General features: G+C 50.4%; 3 protein-coding genes across 13 annotated transcripts in view; 2 read left to right on the forward strand and 1 right to left on the reverse strand.

The window, feature by feature from the left end:
• Nucleotides 1-3,278: 3,278 nt before the first annotated feature.
• Apobec2 (apolipoprotein B mRNA editing enzyme catalytic subunit 2) lies at nt 3,279-14,020 on the forward strand. The gene is made up of 3 exons (XM_010631013.2): nt 3,279-3,669; nt 10,499-11,061; nt 13,410-14,020. Exons 1-2 carry the CDS (start codon nt 3,518-3,520, stop codon nt 11,040-11,042), a joined length of 696 nt encoding a protein of 231 aa, XP_010629315.1. The 5' UTR covers nt 3,279-3,517; the 3' UTR covers nt 11,043-11,061; nt 13,410-14,020.
• An 844-nt stretch (nt 14,021-14,864) lies between these two features.
• Nucleotides 14,865-20,571, reverse strand: Oard1 (O-acyl-ADP-ribose deacylase 1). 6 transcript variants are annotated; one of them, XM_010631017.3, is made up of 6 exons: nt 20,348-20,571; nt 19,867-19,939; nt 19,367-19,511; nt 18,164-18,222; nt 16,912-17,024; nt 14,865-16,304 (listed from the first exon to the last, which is right to left on the reverse strand). In XM_010631017.3, the coding sequence occupies exons 2-6, from the start codon at nt 19,903-19,905 to the stop codon at nt 16,202-16,204; spliced, it is 459 nt and encodes a 152-aa protein (XP_010629319.1). In that variant the 5' UTR covers nt 19,906-19,939; nt 20,348-20,571; the 3' UTR covers nt 14,865-16,201. The 6 variants fall into 6 exon arrangements, with proteins under 6 accessions (XP_010629319.1, XP_019064020.1, XP_010629318.1 ...); XM_019208475.2 differs by having other exon boundaries at nt 19,867-19,942; XM_010631016.3 differs by having other exon boundaries at nt 20,332-20,571.
• Nucleotides 20,572-20,967: 396 nt separating this feature from the next.
• Nucleotides 20,968-21,175, forward strand: part of Nfya (nuclear transcription factor Y subunit alpha) — a 23,881-nt gene continuing 23,673 nt past the window's right edge. For 2 of the 6 annotated variants that reach the window (XM_010631021.3, XM_010631025.3), the window contains exon 1: nt 20,976-21,057. The gene's annotated coding sequence lies outside the window, so the exon portion shown is untranslated. Of the gene's footprint in view, nt 21,058-21,175 lie in introns of all 6 variants that reach the window. The other 4 variants (XM_010631019.3, XM_010631023.2, XM_010631022.3 and 1 more) reach the window with 4 other exon arrangements.

The raw sequence follows: 21,175 nt of genomic DNA on the forward strand, positions 1-21,175 counted from the left end.
GAGAGACCAATGGGCTCTCTGTCTCTAGCCCTCAGATACACACACACACACACACACACACACACACACACACACACAAACCCTACCTCAGTATCAAATACTTCTGAGCCTGCTCTGCCTGCAAGAACTCCTTCCAAGCCCCCCAGCTTCCCACACCATCCCCTGCCTTCCTCCGCTGGTCTCTAGGCTCCTGAGGCAGGAGGGACAGAGCGGTGAAGGGTGAAGAGGGTGAAATTGAAAACAAAGAGCACTGCCTCAGTAGCCACTTCCCCTCCAGGCCTCGGTTTCCCCACCAGGCACACAGGCATCGTAGTACGAAGTACCTCCCCCAAACACCCTGGTGAGGAGTAAAGGAATTCTTCTGCAAGTGCTTAGGGTAACAGAACGCTGACAGCCAGGGCTGTGCTGATGCCAGCCCTGCTCATTACTGAATTCTGGGCAGCATAAGACAGCAGCAAAAGCCTGGCACTTGGAGGCTGAGCGGCTTGGTTCAAATCTCAGTGCCCTGCTAACTCCAAGAAGCCTTGAATGAAATACCTCACTGCCCACTTCCTCCTGTGCAGGAGGGGGATTGAAAGAACTTTCCCCAATAGGGTTAATGTGGGCTGAGGGGCAGGGGACGCCAGTCCTAAAAAGAGTAAGGTGGCAGCTGCACAGGGAGGAGCCAGGCCCTGGCATGTGAGTCCCCCAGATTAGCTGCTACACTGTGGGGCCTGTGGGAGAAACTGGTCTGACTCAGAAAGGAGAGCCGGAGACCAGCCAGGAATGCAGGTCCCCAGGAGGCGCCATAAATAGCCAGATAGCCAGAGCCAGGGCTTTGAGGCCTCCAGGCATAGCAGGGGGGTGGGGGCTGGAAAGGAGGCCTGGAAAGGGGGAGGCGGCTGCATGGGGCCTGGGAGTGGGCCCAGGGCACTCTCCCAAAGGTCAAAGTGTGTAGGAGCCAGGGGTCTCGGCTTTGGGGAGGACCAGCCCTGGGCCATCTCTGGTCTTCCTCTGCCCAGCTGACTCCTTCACCTTCTTCCTTTCAACCACCCTGGAGCAGCGAGCTCAGCCTGAGGCCCAGAGATGTGACGTGATTTGGCATTTGGCCCCCGATCACACAGTGAACCCAGTGAGATGGGACCATGAAGTATTCTTTCCTCCTAATCCAGGATTATACATGAGAGACAAAATGTAAGAACTCCTCCTCCTTAGGGAGGAAGCTTTCCCTCCCGAGGAAGAATGAAATGATAGATTCAGCCATTTGCCTGGGGACATCCGACTCTCTCTCAGTTGATTTGAGCACATCCCTGTAGCCAGAGTGTGAGGGGAACTCCCCTTTCCAGCGCTTTAGCGATATCAAATCAGAGGTATTGGGGGTGCAGCCTTGGAAATAAGGCTGCATTCAGGCTCAAAAGAACTAGACTCAAATCCCTGTCGATCTGGCACAAAATCACTACCTTCTGACGACTCTGGTCCCTAACTTGCAAAATAAGGCCAATAATTCACACAGGCGGGAGAACGCTGTGTGAATAAATGGAATAACCCCCATGCCTGACTGCCTGATTAATGCCCCAAATGCTATTAAGACTTTGAGACCTGCTCGTTCACCTCTATTCTTGGTGCTCACTGCATGGGAACCTTCGATAAATGTTGATGAAATAACCAGAATGAAATAATCTCTTTGCATTCGAATGCTGTATGTTCGTGTCGTAATAAACTCCCTTGTCATTTATGAGCTGCTACCGCCTTTTGGTAGTACTATTACTTCTACCCTCTCCTGGGAAAATAACCCTAAGAGGCAGGGCAATCGTATAATTTATGGCCTTCACAGGAACACGTCTAATACTCGGGCGTGTACAACTGGGAGAGACCGTGACCATAGGGAAAACCAAAATGCTGAGCACTGTGGGTTACTCAGAACTCTCTGGGTCAGGGAACCCCCCAAATGTCTTCTCCAGCCAGACCACGGCAGAGGCACCCTGCCTCCTCTTCTCCACCCCTGGCCGCAGCTGTTTTCAGACTGTTTTCACCCCCAGTGCTCTCAGATTCCTCGTTTTCGACCTGCAGGTGACCCTGGCACCTCCTTCCCTTTCCCCTGAGCTCATCCCAGAGCATCCGCATTGCCCAAACACAAACATTTGTGGCCCCTGCTAAGCACCTGTCATGTGAGCTACAAAAACTTCCCAGCTGTTGTTATCGCTTCCTCTAATTTCAAGAGGCTTCTGACCGATGCCCCTGCTTCTGCTGTTTCCCATCTTTGGTCCAATCTCAGCTGCAAAAAGGAGTTGGACTGTGCGTCTCATCTGGGCTGAGAAGATGGCTTCCCGTCTCACACAGAGAAAAAAAGCCAGCTCCTCAGAGGAGCCCACAGAGCCCCAGCCTCTTCAGCTCAGGTTGTGTCTTTGGCCTCCTCCCCTGGGCCTCTGCAGCCACACAGGTGTCCACACCAAGGAGGCCTCCATCTCAGGCCCCCGTGCCTCCTTCAGATGGTTTCTCAACTGTCTCCTTTTCAAAGTCCTGCCCTAACCACCCAATAATAAAAATGTCATCTCACCTCTTGCCACTTTCTGTTTTCTTTTCCCTTACTTGACCAACACCAGCCAAGCAGAGCCTGTATTTTACTTTTCTTATTTATCATCTAGCTCCTTCGGCTCCACAGGGCAGGGACTCGCTTTTTTCTTTGCCACAGTCCCGGGACCTGAACCAGACCCTCGCATCAAATAGGTGCTCGATAAACCTTTGTTAAACAGGTAAAGGGCCGACTGAGAGGGAGCACAGCATGGAGGCTAAAGGTGCCCGCTGGACAGCACACAGCTTGGGTTCTAATCCCGCCTGCCCCACTTACGAGCTGTATGACCTTAGGCCAGGAACAGAACCCTTCTGGAGCCTCAGTGTTCCCATACGTCGTAGGCAATGGTACACACAGCCTCCTAGAGTAGTGGAAACAACTAAACTCTGTCCAGTCCATTTCAGTCTTGGAACTCAACAGTTGTTGCCATGGGAGCTCTGGGGCAACTTGTCATCGCCCCAAGACTCAGACAGAGAAATCAGGGACCCTGACTCACTCAGTGCTTCTCCCCTAATCTCAGGACGGCCGCCCTCTGGCCCCTGCCACAATCCCCCCACCACCACCCTCCCATGGAGCTGGGAAGTAGGGCCAGAAACAAAGGGAGGAATCCAGGTTGTGAGGAGAGAAGAGGAAAGGGAAAAGCAGGCCAAACCGCCCAACCTGCCAGCTTCCTGTCTTTGCTACTGATAAATACGGGCTACTCACAGCCAGAGTTTCCATTCCCCCATCCTGGCACCGCTGTCACTCAATTTTAAGAAGCCGGAGGGAGAGGACCGGGGGGAGGGGCAGGAGGCCTGGTTATAAAGCCGTGGCCCAGGGGGCAGCCGGAGCCTGGCCTGCCGGGTCCTCTTTCTCATCTCCAGCCAGCCAGAGCTGCTGACAGCTGCTTGGGACTCTGCCGCCAGGGCCTGGCCAGACCCACAGCCTCTCCTCAGTCTCCCGGTGACTCCTGAGCCACAGCCCCTCATGGCCCAGAAGGAAGAGGCCGCAGCGGCCGCAGCGCCCGCAGCACCCGCGGCGCCAGCCTCCCAGAATGGGGAGGGGGACCTGGATGACCTGGAAAACCCTGAGAAGCTGAAGGAGCTCATTGAGCTGCCACCCTTTGAGATCATCAAGGGGTGAGACTCGCGCGCGGGCTGGGTGGGGGTCCCCTGCAGGGGCAGTCAGGGGGCACAGCGGCAAAGCTCTCTAGGTTTCTTGGGGAGACACCTTGGACTCTGATCAGGACGTAGGAAGAGGTCTCAGAGGAAAAGGCCCAGAGAAGGGAGCCACTCTCAGGCCTCCTGGAACTGGGAGTCGCCTGTGGGTAGAAGTTTAGTCCCAAGGAAATCTGTGAAGTGCACATTTAAAGATGGCCCCAGTTCAAAGCTTCCCACAGTGCTTCAGCCTCCCCCTCTGCTCCTGAGTGGATCTCTCCTCCCTGCGTCCACCTCTGGTGCTTTCTCCCTGGCCCCCTTGGTACCTAGGATCAAACTCAGGAACTTTGGCTTCGACTAAACCACTGAGATAAATCCCAGCCCTCTCTCTAGTGCTTTCTGTAGAGCTTTTCCCTGGGGCAGAAACTCCCGAGGCAGGAAGGCAGGTTCATCGTTTCAAGAGGTGGAATGAGAAACAGCTTTCATCTTACTGAACCTCTCCTTCCGGTCCTCAGGGACCGTCCTCGTCTGCCCCAGGGAAATAGTTGCAGCACAGACAAAAGGCCAGGGGCTTACAGACAGGAGCTGTTCTCACACCCTCAGTCCTCTGAGGGGTCTGGAGAAGGAACCTGAGGCTCTGAAGGAGGGGGGTGTGCACAGTCCCTCTGTCTGGTCCAGCTTATGCCGTCTTCTCCAGGAATAAAACCAAGTTGTCTTTCTCCTCTTCCTGTCCATTCCTGTAGAGGAGACCCTGCTAAATTATTAAACAAGGAATAAGGAAATCTGGGGGGCACTTCCTCCCTGAGCCCAAGGTTCCTTCACGGGGTTCACCCACGATGGGCACCACGCTTCAGGAAGGTCCCGGAAGAACAAAGGCAGGAGGCGGAGTCCGGGGTGGGGGGGGCCCCTCTGGACCTGCTGTTTGCTGTTTGCTGAGTGGCTTCCCAGTCTTGGCTTCAGCTTTATCCTACTTGATTTCTAGGGTCCCTTCAGGCTCAGAGCCCACCCAATTCCATTCCTTAGGCACGAGGAGCCTGGCACTTCTGTCTGCCTTTGCTCCCCCACCAGTCTCACCCTCATCCTCGGGTTAAAGGAGCAGCTGAGCCCAGACTGACATACATGCAAGGAAAGCCTAGGGCAACCAGGCCGGGATCACCCCCCAATCCCAGCGCTGTCTACGAATGGGGAGCCTTCTCTCCCACCTGGGCATGCAAGGCCACACGCACATGCAGGGCACTGTGATTCCCCAGCACATGGGTGGAGCAGGTCCAGAGCAGAACCAGGCCAAGTCTGCTGGGTTGAGCATGCTTTAGGGTCCCGACGGGATAAGTCCTCTGCTGTAACTGACCTCTGACCAGGGCTTCACCATCGCAGCACACTTCCAAGTGAATGAGCTCACTGAACCCTAGCCCATGCTGAGAGAGAGATTTGTTATTTCCACTTGACATGGGAAACTGAGGCTCAGGGAGATGGAGTGAAAGTCCAAGCCCACAGAACCAGGACCTGGCCAGTCTTCAAGGCCCAGCAGTGACCTGTCTGCCCGTTGGTCTCCCACTGTACCCAACCTCAAGACAGTGAGGGCCAGGGGCTTCTCATGACCCCAGGTGCAGAGACATGGGTGGGGGCGCCCTTCCAACTGAATGTTCTGAGCAGTTCAGCGGAAGGTGAATCCCTGAGTGTGCCCTGGCCACGTGACAGGGCCCCTCCCTCTGGGTAAACAGACACTTAAAATAGTGCAGAGGTGTGGCTGTCTACACAGGGACTAGACAAGGAGGCAGCTTCCTTGTTTCCCTCTCCATAGGCCCTGGAGCCCAAGGGCCAGCAAACAGCTTCTTTCTTGGTCTGGACTCCCACGGAGAATGGATCCAGACTGCTCCTTAGCTTTGGGATGAAAGCTAGCAGAACAGCAGGTGGCCCTCAGAGAAGCATCTGAAGAGAGCAGGGGCCCATGGCAGGAATGAGAGAGATGCCTGTCTGTAGTGGTCCCGGCTGAATGGGGCACTCAGGTTAGAAAGCAGCTGGAGCACACGAGCAAAGCAGAAAGGGCCGGGAAAAGGTGTGAAGTCCAGTGCGTACTCTCTTCCTATCTGTGTGTGGCGACTTCACGTGGCTGTTTTACACCCCTATGGCGGGGGTGTTGAGATTAGAGACGCCCTCGAATGTTAGAAATCCAGAGCTTTTTCTTTCTTTCAGAGACATGGGTGTTAAACACTTAGCAGCACATGCTGAAAGACAGGAAGTGCTACAAGTGAAAGGCAGGGCAGAGACGGGATCATGCTTGGTGACCCTTAAGATGGACCTGTGAAGGACGCAGAGACGGCGCCACCCATCAGTGTGGCCTGTAATTTATTGAATGTGCGGGCTGTCCATAATCTAGGAAGTTGGGTTACTCAGTAATTCAGAGAAGGGAACTGAAGCCCAAAACTAAAGCGGGACTGGTAGTTTGCCAAGAATTAGCAGGAGTAAGGCATGAATCCCAGGACTGTCTCACCCTAAAGCACTGTAGTGCACCCAAAAACCATGAAGAGGATTCCTTTGAAGCCCACAAATACTTACTGATGAGGAATTAGTCAGTTACTGCCTGTTTCCCCCACTATCCTGTTTCCCTTCCGTGAGGAAGGGACTTTGTCTTTTCTGCTGCTTTATCCTCAGCACCCAGCCCCTCGGACGTCCTCAACAAATACTTGGTGAAGGAATAAAGGAACGAGTGAATGGTCACCTATTGTGTGTCAGGCTCATCGCCAGGAATCGTGACAGGAAATCAACTGGGGGACAGCTCCTGTGGAGAGGGCCCAGGATACATGGGGGCCTGGCAGTGCTGAGCTTAGATAAGAGTGCTGGCCTGGGCCCACCTCTGACTGAGGGCTGCTCTGGAGCACAGAAGCTGGTTGTCTGGCCCTCTGTACGTGTGTGTGTGTGTGTGTGTGTGTGTGTGTCCACCCCACTACGGAGAGCTCTGGCCCTGCCTGGCAGCACCCGGATGTGTGCTTGTCTCTGCCTCTAGCCGCACCCTGTAGGATTTTGCAGAAAGCAGCCCCTGCGAGCAAAGGGACTGTTTACAGAACAAGGACACCTGGCAGGGGGACTGCGTCACCTTACAGCCACTTCTTCAGCTACCAGGATTCTCTGGGGCCGCACGAGGGACCCAGAGAGAAGAGAGTGAGGGGTGAGGGCCCTTCCACACCACTTTTAAGGCCGCACCTGGCCGCCAGTGCACGCTGAGAGGTGCATCATACAGAGGAGATGACAGCCGACTGCCACCCAGAGCCCAAGGCAGGGCGGGTGGGAGGTCAAAGCTTGGCATCTCCCAGGGAGAAGGAGTCAGCTCCAGGCTTGCCCTGGGCAGCACCCGTCCTGCAAACCTCAAGCTCCCTCCTCAGCTCTAGAACCCTCTGCCTCTGTTCTGCCCTCCTCTCCCCAAGCTCACTTGCTGGCATCCACTTGGAAAGTGGTCTGAAAAAGACGGTGCCCAATGAAACCGATAGCTCCACCTCTTTCAAAGCAGTCACTGACAGGTCTAGCAAGGTGAAGCTGAAATAAGTCAATATGCAGTCACTGTGAGGAGATTTTCCACTCCATGGGATGTTTGGGAGCAAATGTTTAATCTCAGACCACGGCCAACCAGGTTACTCCTCTTCGCTGTGTAGATTTATGCTTAGGCAGTGAGAACTTTTTTAATGGGCACCTGAGGAAAACAGGTACTACATTTCCTCACATCTCTTCTTCCCCATCAAGCAGGCCATCTCCCAGAGATTTCGCTAGACTGTAGGATTCTGGGTTCCCTCTTAGAAGTGAGATGCTTCCTCAGCCTGGGTCTAAGTCGACAGGTGTGAACAGCCTTGTTTGTGATGCCTGAGGCTGTGGTGATGGAACAGGAACAAGAATCCTCATGCTGCTGGTTTCTGTGCCCGAAGGAGGGACAGGAGATGGGGACAGGGAACTGCAACCAGCATGTCTGCACTCCACCATTCCAACACACACGCGCGCACACACGCGCACACACACACGCACACACACACACATGTCCCTTTAGCAGTGAAATATCCACTGAGGTTGAGAATGAAATAGCACATTGTTAGGAAAAAGATGTTTGCGATTGTCTATTTCCTTCCTTCCACTTAGTGAGTATTACAGCACTATCTCGTGACTCCACGAAATCACCTGTGATGTCCAGCTCTCTGCAGAAGTTTCCTATCTCTACCAAGTCTGTTCTGGTATCTCACTGGGACCTGGCTGTGTTCATCTGGGGGTGGCCCAAAAAACCTCTTCTGATCTTGCCACCCCTTCTAAAAGATCAAGAAGCCCATTGAGAAGCCAAGCGAGCTCCAGCTTGGGGCAAACCCAAAGGAAAGACTGTGCTTTGCCTTCGAGCCTTGGAAGCACGTCTGAGACACCCAGTCTGGAAGGCCTTGCTGAGGGACACAGAGGCCCTGGGGCCACTGGCCAGAGGGGTCGGGAATGGATATTTATAGAGAGGTGACCTTTCTTCCTCTCCCTTGGGTTTTAGGTTACCCTGGGTCTCCACTTGCCTAGGAAGAACAGGAAGGGAAAATCAGATCTCAAGAGGGGCTGAAAGAAGCAGCATTCTGGCCCCCTCTGGCCAACTTGTGATGGATCATTTGGGCTGGGCTGGGCTGGGCTGGGCTTGGCAGAGTTAAAGCAATATTTAGGGGCTCCCAGACAAAAACTTGTGGGACCACATAGGCAGCTACTGCTGAAGCCTCCAAGCCAACCAACCATAAATAGTTCCCAGGGTTTCCACTAGAGAATCCTTCCCTATCTGTATGGTTCTGATCGCAACAGGGCAGGGGAGGCTGGCAAAAGGCCTTGTAGAATGTGAAGAGGTTGGGCAGAAAAGGTAAGCACTGTACTTCTCGGGAGCAAAATGCCATTAAAGGGACTGGAGGGCCTCCCGAGAGTTTCGCAGTGGTCCAGTAGGGTTAGGGTAGCTAGGAAAAGCTCATGTGTGAGAATTTCCTCCTTCTCCAGAGGAAAGGTGAAACCTCAGGCGATCCATTCTGCTAAAATGTTAAGTAAATAATAAACACCTCCAGCCAGGGACAGAGGGGTTAGGGAGCTAAGTATAGTACCCGGAGGAATCCTGAGGCTGGGTCCCCAAATACATCCATCTTCACACTGGAAACTTCACTTGGACAGCAAGAGACACAGCGACTCGGGTGGAGAAAGTTGGGCAAAGGAGGAGGGAATCTGGCAGGGAAATTACTCAAGCTTACTCAGCTCTGTGGCATCTGCTGCTCATCCTTAAGTAGCCAGGACCTTGGGACACCAGGGATTCCCCCGCAGCGCGGGGAGTCCGGTGACCTTCCTGGGAAGGGGTAGGAGTGAGCAGGCAATGGGAGTTAGTGTGATGGGGGATGCAGGTCTCACACGCCTTAGGCTACCCTGAGCCCCTGAGACTACACTGTTAAAATGAAAGACATTCAGCCCCTCTAGCTGGTACTCATCCCCTTCCGACATTGCAATCCCGCCTATTAAACCCCTTCATTTTCTGTGGCCCACAGACCTGCACAGATCTTCCCTGCTTCCAAAAAACACACACACAGAAAAGTAAAAACAAACTTCAACTCTGATGTCCCCTCCAGACCCTCTCCTTTTTCCTTTCCTTCTTATTCCTACCAAACTTTTCAAAACCCCTGGACTTCTCCTGCTGCTTTCATTTCTGGGTCATGTTCCTCCTCCTCGAAGCCATGCTACACACCACCAAGTCTGGTGTCCTTTTTAAATTTCAGGCTTTTCCCCATTCATACCCCACCAGTCCAGTGCTAGCCGGCTGATCTTCCATGGAAATAACTTTCATTGGGTTTTTTGTTTTTTTCCTGCTCAAGAACTGCAAATGGTTCTCATCTGCCTCTTGAATCAAGGTGAAATTTTCAAAACCTTCTGTCACATGTCCCCTACTCTACCTGTCTACTTCAGCACTCTTCTAACATTCTTCTTTATTTATGAATTCTTGATCCAGCTGCTAGATGATCAGCAGCTAAAGTAGAGGCGAAGTCTTTTAAAATTCCAAGACAACTCAATACTGTACACAGCTTCATTAACCCAAGGCACCCCTGGGGAATCTTGTCACACAGATGCATACTCTTGGACACTAACCATGTGACGGTCCTCTCACCAGAAAGAAAAGACAGGCTTGAGAAACAGTCAACAGGACAGCACAGTTCTACAAGACACAGGCCAGGCCAGCCCCAAAATGCAATGTACATGGGCTACAACAAGGACAGATAAAAGCATGAAATATGCAAAATCTTTGTCTTGCTCTCTCCTGAGAAATTTTGCATGCTTGCTGCTTGGTAAAATTGCTTTTCAAGCCCTGCCTCGCAGAGGTGGCCACCTATCATAATCCTCTAGAGAGGTTTTCTCTTTCACTTTTCAAACACTGCTGTCTGGGACCATTCTCCAGCCATTCCAGTCTCATCGGTCTGATGTGGGGCTGAGGTGCTGATGTTTCTAAGGGTTCCTCTAGGTGCCTTTGCCTGGCCAGGTTAGAGATTCGCCGGTATAGAAAGTTTGGGTGTGCTGTGCTGGGAGAGATGGCAGAAACGGTGTCTGGAGATCCTTCCTAGGAGGACGATGACCAGAGTGGAAACCCCAATCCAAATTCTCTCCCCTCTCCCAGATCACTTTTGGACTCTTTGCCGCCTTTTTCTCGCTGACATTATTAGCCTAGGAAAGGCCGGTTTATTAAGAGCCAGCGTGTCTCGCAGATCTGCCTACTCTAGGCTGGTCCTCTGAAAAGGAGCTCAGTATTCTCTCTCCTTTCCCATCCCTTTGTCTCGTTGGCCTACAGGGAACGGCTACCTGTGAACTTCTTTAAGTTTCAGTTCCGGAATGTGGAGTACAGCTCCGGGAGGAACAAGACCTTCCTCTGCTACGTGGTGGAAGTACAGAGCAAGGGAGACCAAGTGCAGGCCTCCCGGGGGTACCTGGAGGACGAGCACGCAGCCGCCCACGCGGAGGAAGCCTTCTTCAACACCATCCTGCCGGCCTTCGACCCGGCCCTGCGGTACAGCGTCACCTGGTACGTGTCCTCCAGCCCCTGCGTGGCTTGCGCGGATCGCATTGTCAAAACCCTGGGCAAGACCAAGAACCTGCGCCTGCTCATTCTGGTGGGGCGGCTCTTCATGTGGGAAGAGCCGGAGATCCAGGCCGCGCTGAGGAAGCTCAAGGAGGCTGGCTGCAGACTGCGCATCATGAAGCCCCAGGACTTCGAGTACGTCTGGCAGAATTTCGTGGAGCAAGAAGAGGGTGAATCCAAGGCCTTTGAGCCCTGGGAGGACATTCAGGAGAACTTCCTGTACTACGAGGAGAAGCTGGCGGACATCCTGAAGTAGGCGCCGGCCTTGGCCTCCTGTGAGTTCCCCCAGGGCCGCGGCACCAGCCGCTGACTTGGGGAGAGGGCGTGAGGTCGGGTGGAATGAGTGGTGTAACGCTGATTTGCCTTTGGAAGGGCTGCATTTGTCTGCTTTGGGTTGACTGTAAAAACATTTTAGAACATTGTTTCATTTTTCTCTTTCCTCTGAATCCCTGCCCCTCCGCCCGCTCTTATCTCCCCTGCTACCTTTTCATTTCAGACTAACTTTCCTGTAACTTGGGACACCCAAAGCTGACAGAGATCCCAAAGCTCCGAGCCAGAATGAGCCTTGGTGAGATTCAGATAGCACAAGGGCCGGTCACTGAATAATAGCAGAGAAGACATTGAGAGCCCTAAGCACACCCCCGTACTCCCACCCAGACGTACCCAAGACACCCGCCAGGCACGCTGCTCCCAAGTCCATTAGCGATCTTCACCTCCATGTTTTCTCTATGACGGGATTTTCATTCTTTCGTCTTCGGTAATTCTCAAATCCCCGAGTGGATTTGTAGTCAACTTTCGTTTTTGGCCAGACCTGCTTTCACGTCTTCAAACAAATGGTTACGCTTTGAGGGAGATCGATAACTGTTGGGTGGATGCACAGTGCGAGAGCATTTTCCTTACTGAGAAGAGCTCAGAACTCACAGAAAAGCGAAATGGAAGAACTGGAGTAAGGGAGCAACAAGCCCATGGATACAGGACTTGTGAAAGGGTTAAAACGATGTTGTAGGTTAGGCAGCAGCTCAGCAGCAGCCTCCTACAGATATTGAGGAGATAGGAAAACTGGAAGTAAAGATTAGCTATTTAAGCAAATAATTAGGACACAATTAAGGCCAATTTGGCCACTTGCTGAGGGTAAATTAGACTTTCAGAGAAACAGGCCAATTATCCTCAGAAAGAAGGGTGAAAGATCCTTTCCCATCTCCTTTTGGTCTGTTCTAGTTTACTTCCACAGAAACGCTGTGACTGAACTGAGCCCTTTATAAGGCCAGAATTACTGATCAAACCGCCCTCGTCTGTGGCTTTAATTCTGGAACAAGTCACATATTAATAAAACACAAAAGCAGCACGCCTCCATGAATTCAATTTATTTTTGGTATTTCTCATGCCTAATACCCTTTAAGAGAAGATGCTGCTTCGTAGACACTTTGAAGAAATATCAGTGTGCCAGAAGCCGATGCCTGCAGGAGTGTTCTACTAGGCAGGCACAAGGCACAGCTGACTATTCTCAGGCTGGGCACTGGCCAAGCCATCAAGACACGATCTGTAGTTACTGCTACTTACAGGACCCAGACACTGATCTCAGAGGGTCTGTGGTGGAGGAATACCACGGACATTCTGCTCATAAAATAAGCAGTGAGCGGTAGTAAAGACAGATTTCTGAGTGACCTCTGAATCTACAAAGCTTACCTTTTAAAATGCTCTAAGGGGGCCCCAGGATGTAGCTCAGTGGCACCACACCTGCCTCACAAACACAAGGTCCTGAGTTCTGATCCCCGGTACCAAACAAAATTTTTTTTAAAAACCTGCTTTAAAGAACTTGTAAGTAGGTACTATAATTGTAAGCCCAACACAGACCACAGAATGACAACTGGCAAGTTAATTTTAACCCTACTCTCCAGGGCCACTTCTCCTAACTACATAAGTCCTCAAACATTTTGTTTTGCTTTGGGGTTGTTTTTTTTCCCCCCAGAGATTTTCTTTTTCAATTAAAAGTAAGCAATCCAGGAGGATTTAAGAGATCTTTTGCTTTTGGCTAAGTAGGGGTTGGATCTGATATAAATTGAAGTAAAAGGAACCAGTTTGAGAGAAAAGTTTATTTCAAAGTCAGATTTTTAAAATATAGGTAATTGAACATCTCCCTTTAGTGTACACACTGCTGTCTCATTGGAGCCCAGAAATGTGCCTCCCCGCCCTGGGCTATTCTTGCTCCTGAAGGGAAGGTGAAATGTACCAAGTTTTAAAGTCATGAAATACAGTTGTAATCTGAAAGCCCAAAAGAAAAACCACGCTTAATTAAAATAACCCCAAGAAATGAGTTGTGGAATAAAATGTGCCCCAGATCTCTTATTACATATTTTGTTTTTAATAACAATATTTAACCATGTATTTGAATCCAGAGACCAGAACTAATGCAGTTCTCTTCTAAGACACTTTCTGTGTTTGAACCAAAACAAACCGTGAATGAAAGAATCAAACCCAATCCTGGGTTAGCCAGCAACTGCAGGAGATTATGGAGGAGAAATTCAGGGACTGGGTGGAGAACACATCCAGAAACTTAGCTCAGTAGGTAACTGGTAGGTGCGTGGGGTGAGAGATCTGGGTAACATGCTGTGTTTTCTCAAAGGTCTGCCTGCTGCTGCCAAGGGACACACATGCCACCTGGGACGTACCTGTCTTCTGGACACCACTGCAGCACGACAACACTGGACAACCGATCCCACTCACAAGGCCCTCAGCAGATAAATATACTTCTCACTGCCATGATTCATTTAGGCTGTGCTTCTCTCTCCAGAGCTGCTGTCGGGAAAGAGGCGCGTGAGCAGCAAAGAGAAAAGCACCAGGCTCCCAGGGCCTTGGGTCTTCCTGACTCCCCTTTGCGGCTGTTTAGGCAGAAGCCTCAGGCCGAACGTACAGAGCTTTGAATATGTCCAGAAGTACATTTTATGTTCAGTTGGGCTGTTTTTGTTTTGTTTTGTTTTTTAAAGAAAGAAAAACAGCAACATCAATAAAAGAAGTAGCATGGTTTTTCTGTGGCCTGGTTTCTTAAGGAACTTAGGCACCAGGAAGTTACCATGGATACTGAGTCCCTGGCCTAGGGACGTCCTAGGCTGAGAACCAAGCCATGGCGTTGTGGGAGAGAAAAATTAAACCAGCTGGGCGTGGTGGCACCCGTCTGTAATCCCGGCATTTGGAAGTAAGTCTAGGGTAGGAGGACTGCTGTGAGTTCCAGGCCAGGTTGGGATGCACAGTGAGTTCAAGGCCAGCCTGCATTACACAGTTGAGACCCTGCCTCACAACGAACAAACAAAAAAGAGCAGTTTAAACTAGAACTTGTCTAGACAACACAGGAACTAACAGTCCCATGCTGACTTCCCATCATCCTTTAAAATACTTTCCTGAGATTATTTGCAAATGAGAGCTTGTCCCTTTCTCTGAAGACATTACAGCAAGGGATGGAACTAAACACACAGGAAATATCAAAAGAGAGCCACATCCCAATCACCAAATATGCAGTTAGCTTCTCCATTAAAGGAGGGAAGGTGGGAAGGAGACGCTCCATGTCTGGCTGTACAATGAATGGTCTGATGCGTGGTCCTGGACAGCCACGGCAGGAGGACACCCAAAGTCTCATTTCTTAGAATGTTTGTCTGAGTTCTATGTGGAAGCAGAATTTCCACATGTGAACTTCTGGGCGTTTGTCAAACTCTAACTGGGTTTCCAAGAATAACGTCCTCCTTCTGATCACCAGGCCATGCCTCACTCCCACAGACCGCCGAGGGTGGCAAGGCACTGGAATTTGACCCACGGCTATCTGCAACTGACAAAGCGCTTTATCACGTCCCTGGGGAGTCCCAGAATTCCACTTACAGCAGATCCTGGATGAAACGAGGTTTTGTTAAAAGAATCAAGACTCACTCCACGAAAAAATTAACTGTCATCTCTTTAAAAGTAAAGGAACCCTAGAAAACCGGTGTTTTGACCCGTGTAAGATTTATTTACATACGGGCTGGGAGTGAACCTTAAGGGTAAACCATCTGCCTAAAAAGCACAAAGCCCTGGGTTCAGTCCCGAACATGACAAAGAAGTGTGTGTGTGTGTGTGTGTGTGTGTGTGTGTGTGTGTCAGAGTTAAACTATTTCAATTGTTTATTGGTCGTTTCATTTTCAATTTTGTGCAGACATTCCCTCCCTCCTTTCTTCCCTCCAATTCCACTTTATGTATACAGAAGCTAAGCTTCAAGAAAAGCCACAGCCTAAGTTTGCTGAAGAACCTACCCTACACCACTCTGAAACCTGCAGCACCACACAGAGACATAAAGCAAGAGGTTTGGAAACCACTGCCCTATCAGGCTGAAACGTGATAAGAATGCCGGTCTAAAGTCCCAAGGCTATACTTAACCAGTGCTTTCCTGGTGTCCTAACAAGTCCCCCTTCTAAAATCCAGTTGTTCTTTTGCACTAGGGAATGTAGCAGACGGCCCATTCACTCCAGGGAGAAAATCAGCAGCCAGTTTGGCTGTTTTAACTTTCAGCACCACAGCAAGCGAAAAAACAAAAATGCCTCATTGGTCCAGTGGCTCCCATGCTGAGAATCGCTGATTCATGGAGTCATTACTCTGCGCTGAGCTATGCCAGGCACTTATGTATTATTTCAAGACGAAGTCCGCTGTTCTCAATGATAGGAACTAGGCAGAAGAGGGAGGGGTGCACCATGACAGCCAGACCCAGCCCTCCAACTATGCCGATCCCTTGTTCCTATCCATTCTTTCTTCTTCCATTGCTGCTCTTCCCAGTGTGCCCTGCTGGGCCCTTCCAAATAAAGCTACAGATTTATCCTCGGTGGTCACCCCATTCCTGATCCACACAGGCACAAGCACAGAACCTCAATGAACCCCAAAATTTATTTTTCCATTTTTATCACCAAAAATTCCATGGTAACAATGTCAGACATAATTTTGTAATTAAAAAAAAAAACTCACGATTCTCTCCTAGGATGAATCTGATGCATAATACTAAGGTAAGCACACAAACAAGATCCCCAAGTAATTCAAAGTTCACCATTCCTGAAATTTCTCATAAAGCAGAGAAATAGAATCAATGCTGCCACCTAGTGGCCAGCCGTCGAAATGAGCACATTGGAGCCGAAAGCGGGTGATGGGTCCCACCCACTCTCTGGGTTTCCTGCCTAACATCAGGCCTCCTACTCCTGAACCTGCTGCAGAAAACACAGCCACATCCCCAAGCAGTCCCTCCTCCAGAATCCTAGTCCAAACATGAGAAGACAGCAGCCCCAGCCTGCTCTATGACACTACTTCACACGAAAATCTTCCTCTCCCCATTCTCAGGTGAGCTGGCTCAATCTTATGGCCAAGCAGGGAGGACACCAGAGAACAAGGACCAAAATGTTCTTCATTTTTTCACAGTGTGTACACAGTGATTTTGATGTCCGTCGCCTCGAATACTTCCTCAATTATTGCAGATACGTTTTCCCATTGCAGACGATCAAGACCACATCCAATCCTAAAAAAAGACAAAACAACTCCATTGGCTGTGATGAAGTTACCTAGGAAATTGCTCCTTCCCTCTTCTTTGGGGAAAATCTACTCAAAGCCTTGAGACACCCACAGGCAGCCATGGTGCGTGTCTGGAAGTCAACACTCATGGTGAAGTCACCCAAGCTCGTTGCGAGATAGCTCGGACGTCCCACAGCTCACTTCCCGCCTCGTAACGTACCAGATGCTCCACTGAAAACTGTCTGCCGTGACACAGCAGAGCCACTACCCTGCTACCTGTCTAGTGGAGAAAGCCGGATGTGCACAGATGGGAAAGATGGTATGTTCAAAACACATAAGATAATGGAATGGTGAGACAAAAAGGAGAAGAGGGGCGAGGGGCAGGATCACTGCAAAAAGGAGGGCAAGACAGAAAGGTAGGAAATGCCGACTTGCTTGCAATCTAGGAGTAAGGTCTTTGCCTAAAATCAGAAAACTGGTTCACTGGTGATGTTTAAGTCTGGAAATTTGTCTATCTTTCTTAATTTTCAGTGAAGCTGTGAAGTTGTCATTCGGTAAGACAGTAAGCCCCACACATCAACCGAGTATCCATTTAGGCCCCTGGATTTCCTTGCCTGGGCATGGAAAGGTCGGTGACTCCATTCTTCAGACAATGGCACTTCGTGGCCTCTAAGCTCTTCTGTAAATTCTCGTAAGTTGGCTTGTGTGAGGCCCTTTTCTTTGTGATCTGAACACAGAGAAAGGATTCAAAGTCTCATTTCCCAAAATAACAGTCAAGGAAAAAAAAACATCAGAGTCTTCCCTAGCTTGAGAAATTAAACGTGCTACTACAGAATAATTAATCTGAAAGGGGGATGACAAATGTCACACTGCTCCTTCTATACTGTTAAGAGGAAACCCCAGGGAAAGCCACTGGACAGGGTCTGAGAAACCCAGACTCTGCCATGGAGAAAACTTTCCTTATCCAAGGAACCCACGAGACTGATAAATTGTGCTTGTCAGTAGCTTTTAAGCAAAGTCAATGACAGTCCCTGTGCTACTTCCAAGAGCTAATCTGCATGCCTAGAACAAGGAAGAACCCATGCCACCTGAAAATAGCATTAAAATTCTACTTAAGATCTGTGCAGGCTTTTCATTTCTCTACAAAACAACAGGGGAGAAGCTGGCAGTTTTTAAAAACAAAAACACTTAAAAGTCACATTAGGGCTGGGGATGTAGCTCAGTGGCACCATGCCTGCCTGGCAAGCCAAGGTCCTGAGTTCCTTGTACTTAATTCCCCAGTACTGGAGAAAAAAGGAACATCTGCCTTAAGGGACAGAATTCAACAGGGCTAGACATCTCCCCACTAAGTCTGCTATCCAGATCAGGCTTGTTGTGGGGTAGCATCAAGTCATCTGCCACCATCACTACAAAAGCCACACCCCCAAGGCCAAAGCCTGGACAGCTGAAGAACCCCTCTTTCAGGCAGCAGGCAGGAGAGGAGCTGCGTTACCTGGTGCTGCACTAAGAGCAGACAGAAAGAGAAAACTCCCCTTGGGGAATGTGTCTCCTCAGACATTGTTTCTATCTCACTGAGATGAGGAGAGAATCAAGGGAGAGGAGGCAGCCCTCCTTCCGTGAGTCTTAGAACACAAGCCTATGGCAGACTGCACAGTTCTCTGGCTCACAGGGCTGGGCTGTGGCTTCACACTCCTCTCTTCTCTAGGGCTGCAAGTGGCCAGTGCCACTGGACCTGAACTGTCAGAAGATCAGGAGCTTCTTGATCCCCTTAAGTGTCCAGAGAGAGCATGGTGACCAACACAATTGCAGCACAGCCCCTCTGTTCCCCCGTCCTTAGGCTGTATTAATGATCTGGCTCCATCTTACCAAGTAATATACGTATCGCCCATCTCTCTTCAGAACAGCCACTTCTCCAGGCTTCTTTTCTATGAAAAACGGTTATTTAGTGGCAGAAAAAAAGAAAACCAAAACACTGATCCCTATTCTTCAAACTTTTTAAATCTTTACAGATTTGAGTTTACATCAGAACTAGAAATCATTTTCAACTGTAAATTTCTGTGAACTCTCTGCTCATCAACCTTCCTAAACACTGTACCCCTTAACTTACAGCGCACTTATAATCATGTTTCCTCACACCCCATCTTTTATCCTGTCTCTGCTTTCAAATATATTCTCTTATCCACTTAAATATTAATGTCCATTGCCTTGAAATTGTTTTAGGATGAACCATTAAACTGCCAAGTATATGTTCTTGCAATAATGATCTTACAGAGTAGGGCTATTATGGGAAACATCAGAAAGTTCACAAATAAAATTTTAATCTGGAGAAGGACTCAAATAATCATAATAAAAGTAGTAAGGAATTGTGTGGGGGGGATTTTTTTGTTTTGTTTTGTTTGTTTTTGCCTAAGTCTGGAATCAGAACGACTGGTCGACACTTTAGTAAGCCTAAAATTTGGTCTGAGAAATTTGTTTCTGAAGCTCCCCATGGGATTTTTTGTTTTGTTCTGTTTCTGTTTTTTGAGACAGGGTCTCACTGTGTAGTTCAGACGGCCCTGGAACTCACAACGTAGCCCAGGCTGGTCTCGAACGCGCAGCAATCCTTGTCTCAGCCTCCTGAGTGCTGGGATCACAGGCGTGCGCCACCACACCCGGCTCCCAATGGGATTCAAATGCACTGTTACAGTATTAGTGCGAGATGAAGGGATCTGTTAAGAAAAATTCTATTTGAAAAATAAGAGTAGCACTAAGCAGATTATCTTGAATGTCAAGCAAACACCTGTGGACTTTGCTAAGTACTTCAGAGTTATGCAAAGTTTCAGACAAGTGGGATAATTTTATCAAGGAGGCTTTGAGGGGAGGAAGAGATTAAAAACTTGTACAAGATTTCAGATTTGGAGGGCTAAGGGGTCAGGCAGGAGGCCACTCTTGTGAGGAAAAACAATCGAAAGATTTAAAGGCACTGTCATGAAGAAGCCCTCCCATGCAAACCCTAATAATTAAAGTATAACAGATGATCAAAAGGTGTTTTACCCAGGGCAAAACGGGTAAGCTGTTTTCAAAACTCACGTTGATTTAACAGCTCCTGCACCCCTCCAAATTTCTTCTTGAAGAGGACAGCTATCCCAGCGCCCATGCGGCAATCCTCACTGATACAGTGGGCTAGAGAGTCTGTTTTGGGGCATGCAAAAAGGTCTCCTTTCACATAAGTGATCTAAAATGTGCAAAGGGAAAGACAATGCTTTATTAGATAAAGTATTAAACTACCGCTCTCCGCTCTATCTTTACTCCGTGTCCTCACCACTATTTCCTTTCCACCCCTCCCTCAGCTGGCAATGAAGTCTAATCCTCAGAACCGAAGGAGTTAATTACAGTGAATTAAAGCTCGTGTAAAAGGAATGTGATGGATGGTCCCCGCCTGGGATTGTATTAGCCTTTCTTAAGTAAATCAGCTTGAAAGAAACAAAAAAGACAATCCAATTATTGGTTTAATTAAAAAAAGTGTTTATGCTTTTGACCTCAATTATTCTGAATTTCAGTTCACCGGTAAGTTAATAGTTGCTACGCACTCTGCTTCCTTCTGGATCTTCATTAAGGCTGCTGGCCATGATACTGAGTCGCTGTTTTCACAACTTTTATCTTCTGCTAGGAGAAGGAAAAAGTAGAAACGCTCAGGCGGTCTGAATATGTTATGTGCACAATGCCCTGGTCACCCACGTAATAAGTTTATCGCTGGGTGTGACTTCGTGCAGGCCCTAAGGTGCGACCCCAAACTGTTCAGGGCCAGAGGATGGGACGTGGCCCGCGCTCTTTTCGCGCTTTCCAGGGGCGGAAGCCAAGGCGGCCCCCGACCTGCCTCCTCGTCCCAGGACGGTGTCCTTTCCTCTGCAGGAGACAAAAGTACGTCCCCAGCGGATATGGCGCAGGAGAAACACGAGGGACCTGGCGAAGAAAGGGTGTGCAGGGCAGGGGCGCTAGAGGAGATGCCCGACTCTCCCACCTTGGCTGCGAGGGCAGGGAGCCGGGCCAGATACCTGGGTTACCGTTCACCTGCAAAGGAGTCGACCGTTGGGAGGTCCCCGCCCCGCGAGGAAGGGCTCGGTCCGACCCTGGTAGGTGGGGAGCAGAGGACCGGCCCCGACGCGAACCCAAGATGGCCGCCCCACCCCGCAGCGGCGGAAACGAGCCCCTCTAGCTAGCGAGCCCAGCCGGCTCTCTGTGGTAATTGCGCGGCACTTCCGGCGACAAACTCCGTAGTATCCCGCCGCCGCCGGGGCATGCGTCTAGAGAGCCGACCGCGAGTTGGGAAGATCGGCGCTTGCGCATTAGCTCCGGGGGTGTGTCCCCTCGTTCGCTTAGAAGCGGGTGGGCAGTTGGCAAAGGGGTGCATTGGCGCCTGCGTAGTACTACGCTCAGAGAGGTGTGAGTTGACGGCTCTGGCGCGATTTGAAGGCGCCTGCGTGGTCCAGCTGCTAGAGGCGGTGTCAAATCCAGGAAGTAGGCGTGGCTTACCCAAGGCGCCTGCGCACTGCCTCGCGGAGGAGGGGGCGGAACGAGCCCAGCTGGGGTTAGGGGCGTGGTTCCCGAGGCGCCTGCGCGGAGGCGGTTGGAGGGAGGCCTGATTCCCCTTTGTTCGGGTTCGCCATTTTGCTAGGCAGCGGCAGTGGCGGCGGCAGCGGCGGCTGGAGCCTCTGATTGGGTTTCGGAGTCCGGTACTGGAGCCAATCAGCGCGGGCAGCGAACCGGGGGAGCGAGGCACGGTGAGTATGAGGAGCCAATATCCAGCGGCCCAGAGCCGGCCCCAGCGCCCCGATTGGCGGGTCTCGCTGACCATTCAGGAGAGGCCCAGGCGCCCGTCGGGCCCGGGGAGCCGAGCGG

The sequence above is a fragment of the Fukomys damarensis genome, unplaced genomic scaffold (genome assembly GCF_012274545.1).
Source record: "Fukomys damarensis isolate Sample0158 unplaced genomic scaffold, DMR_v1.0_HiC HiC_scaffold_20, whole genome shotgun sequence".
Taxonomy (NCBI): domain Eukaryota; kingdom Metazoa; phylum Chordata; class Mammalia; order Rodentia; family Bathyergidae; genus Fukomys; species Fukomys damarensis.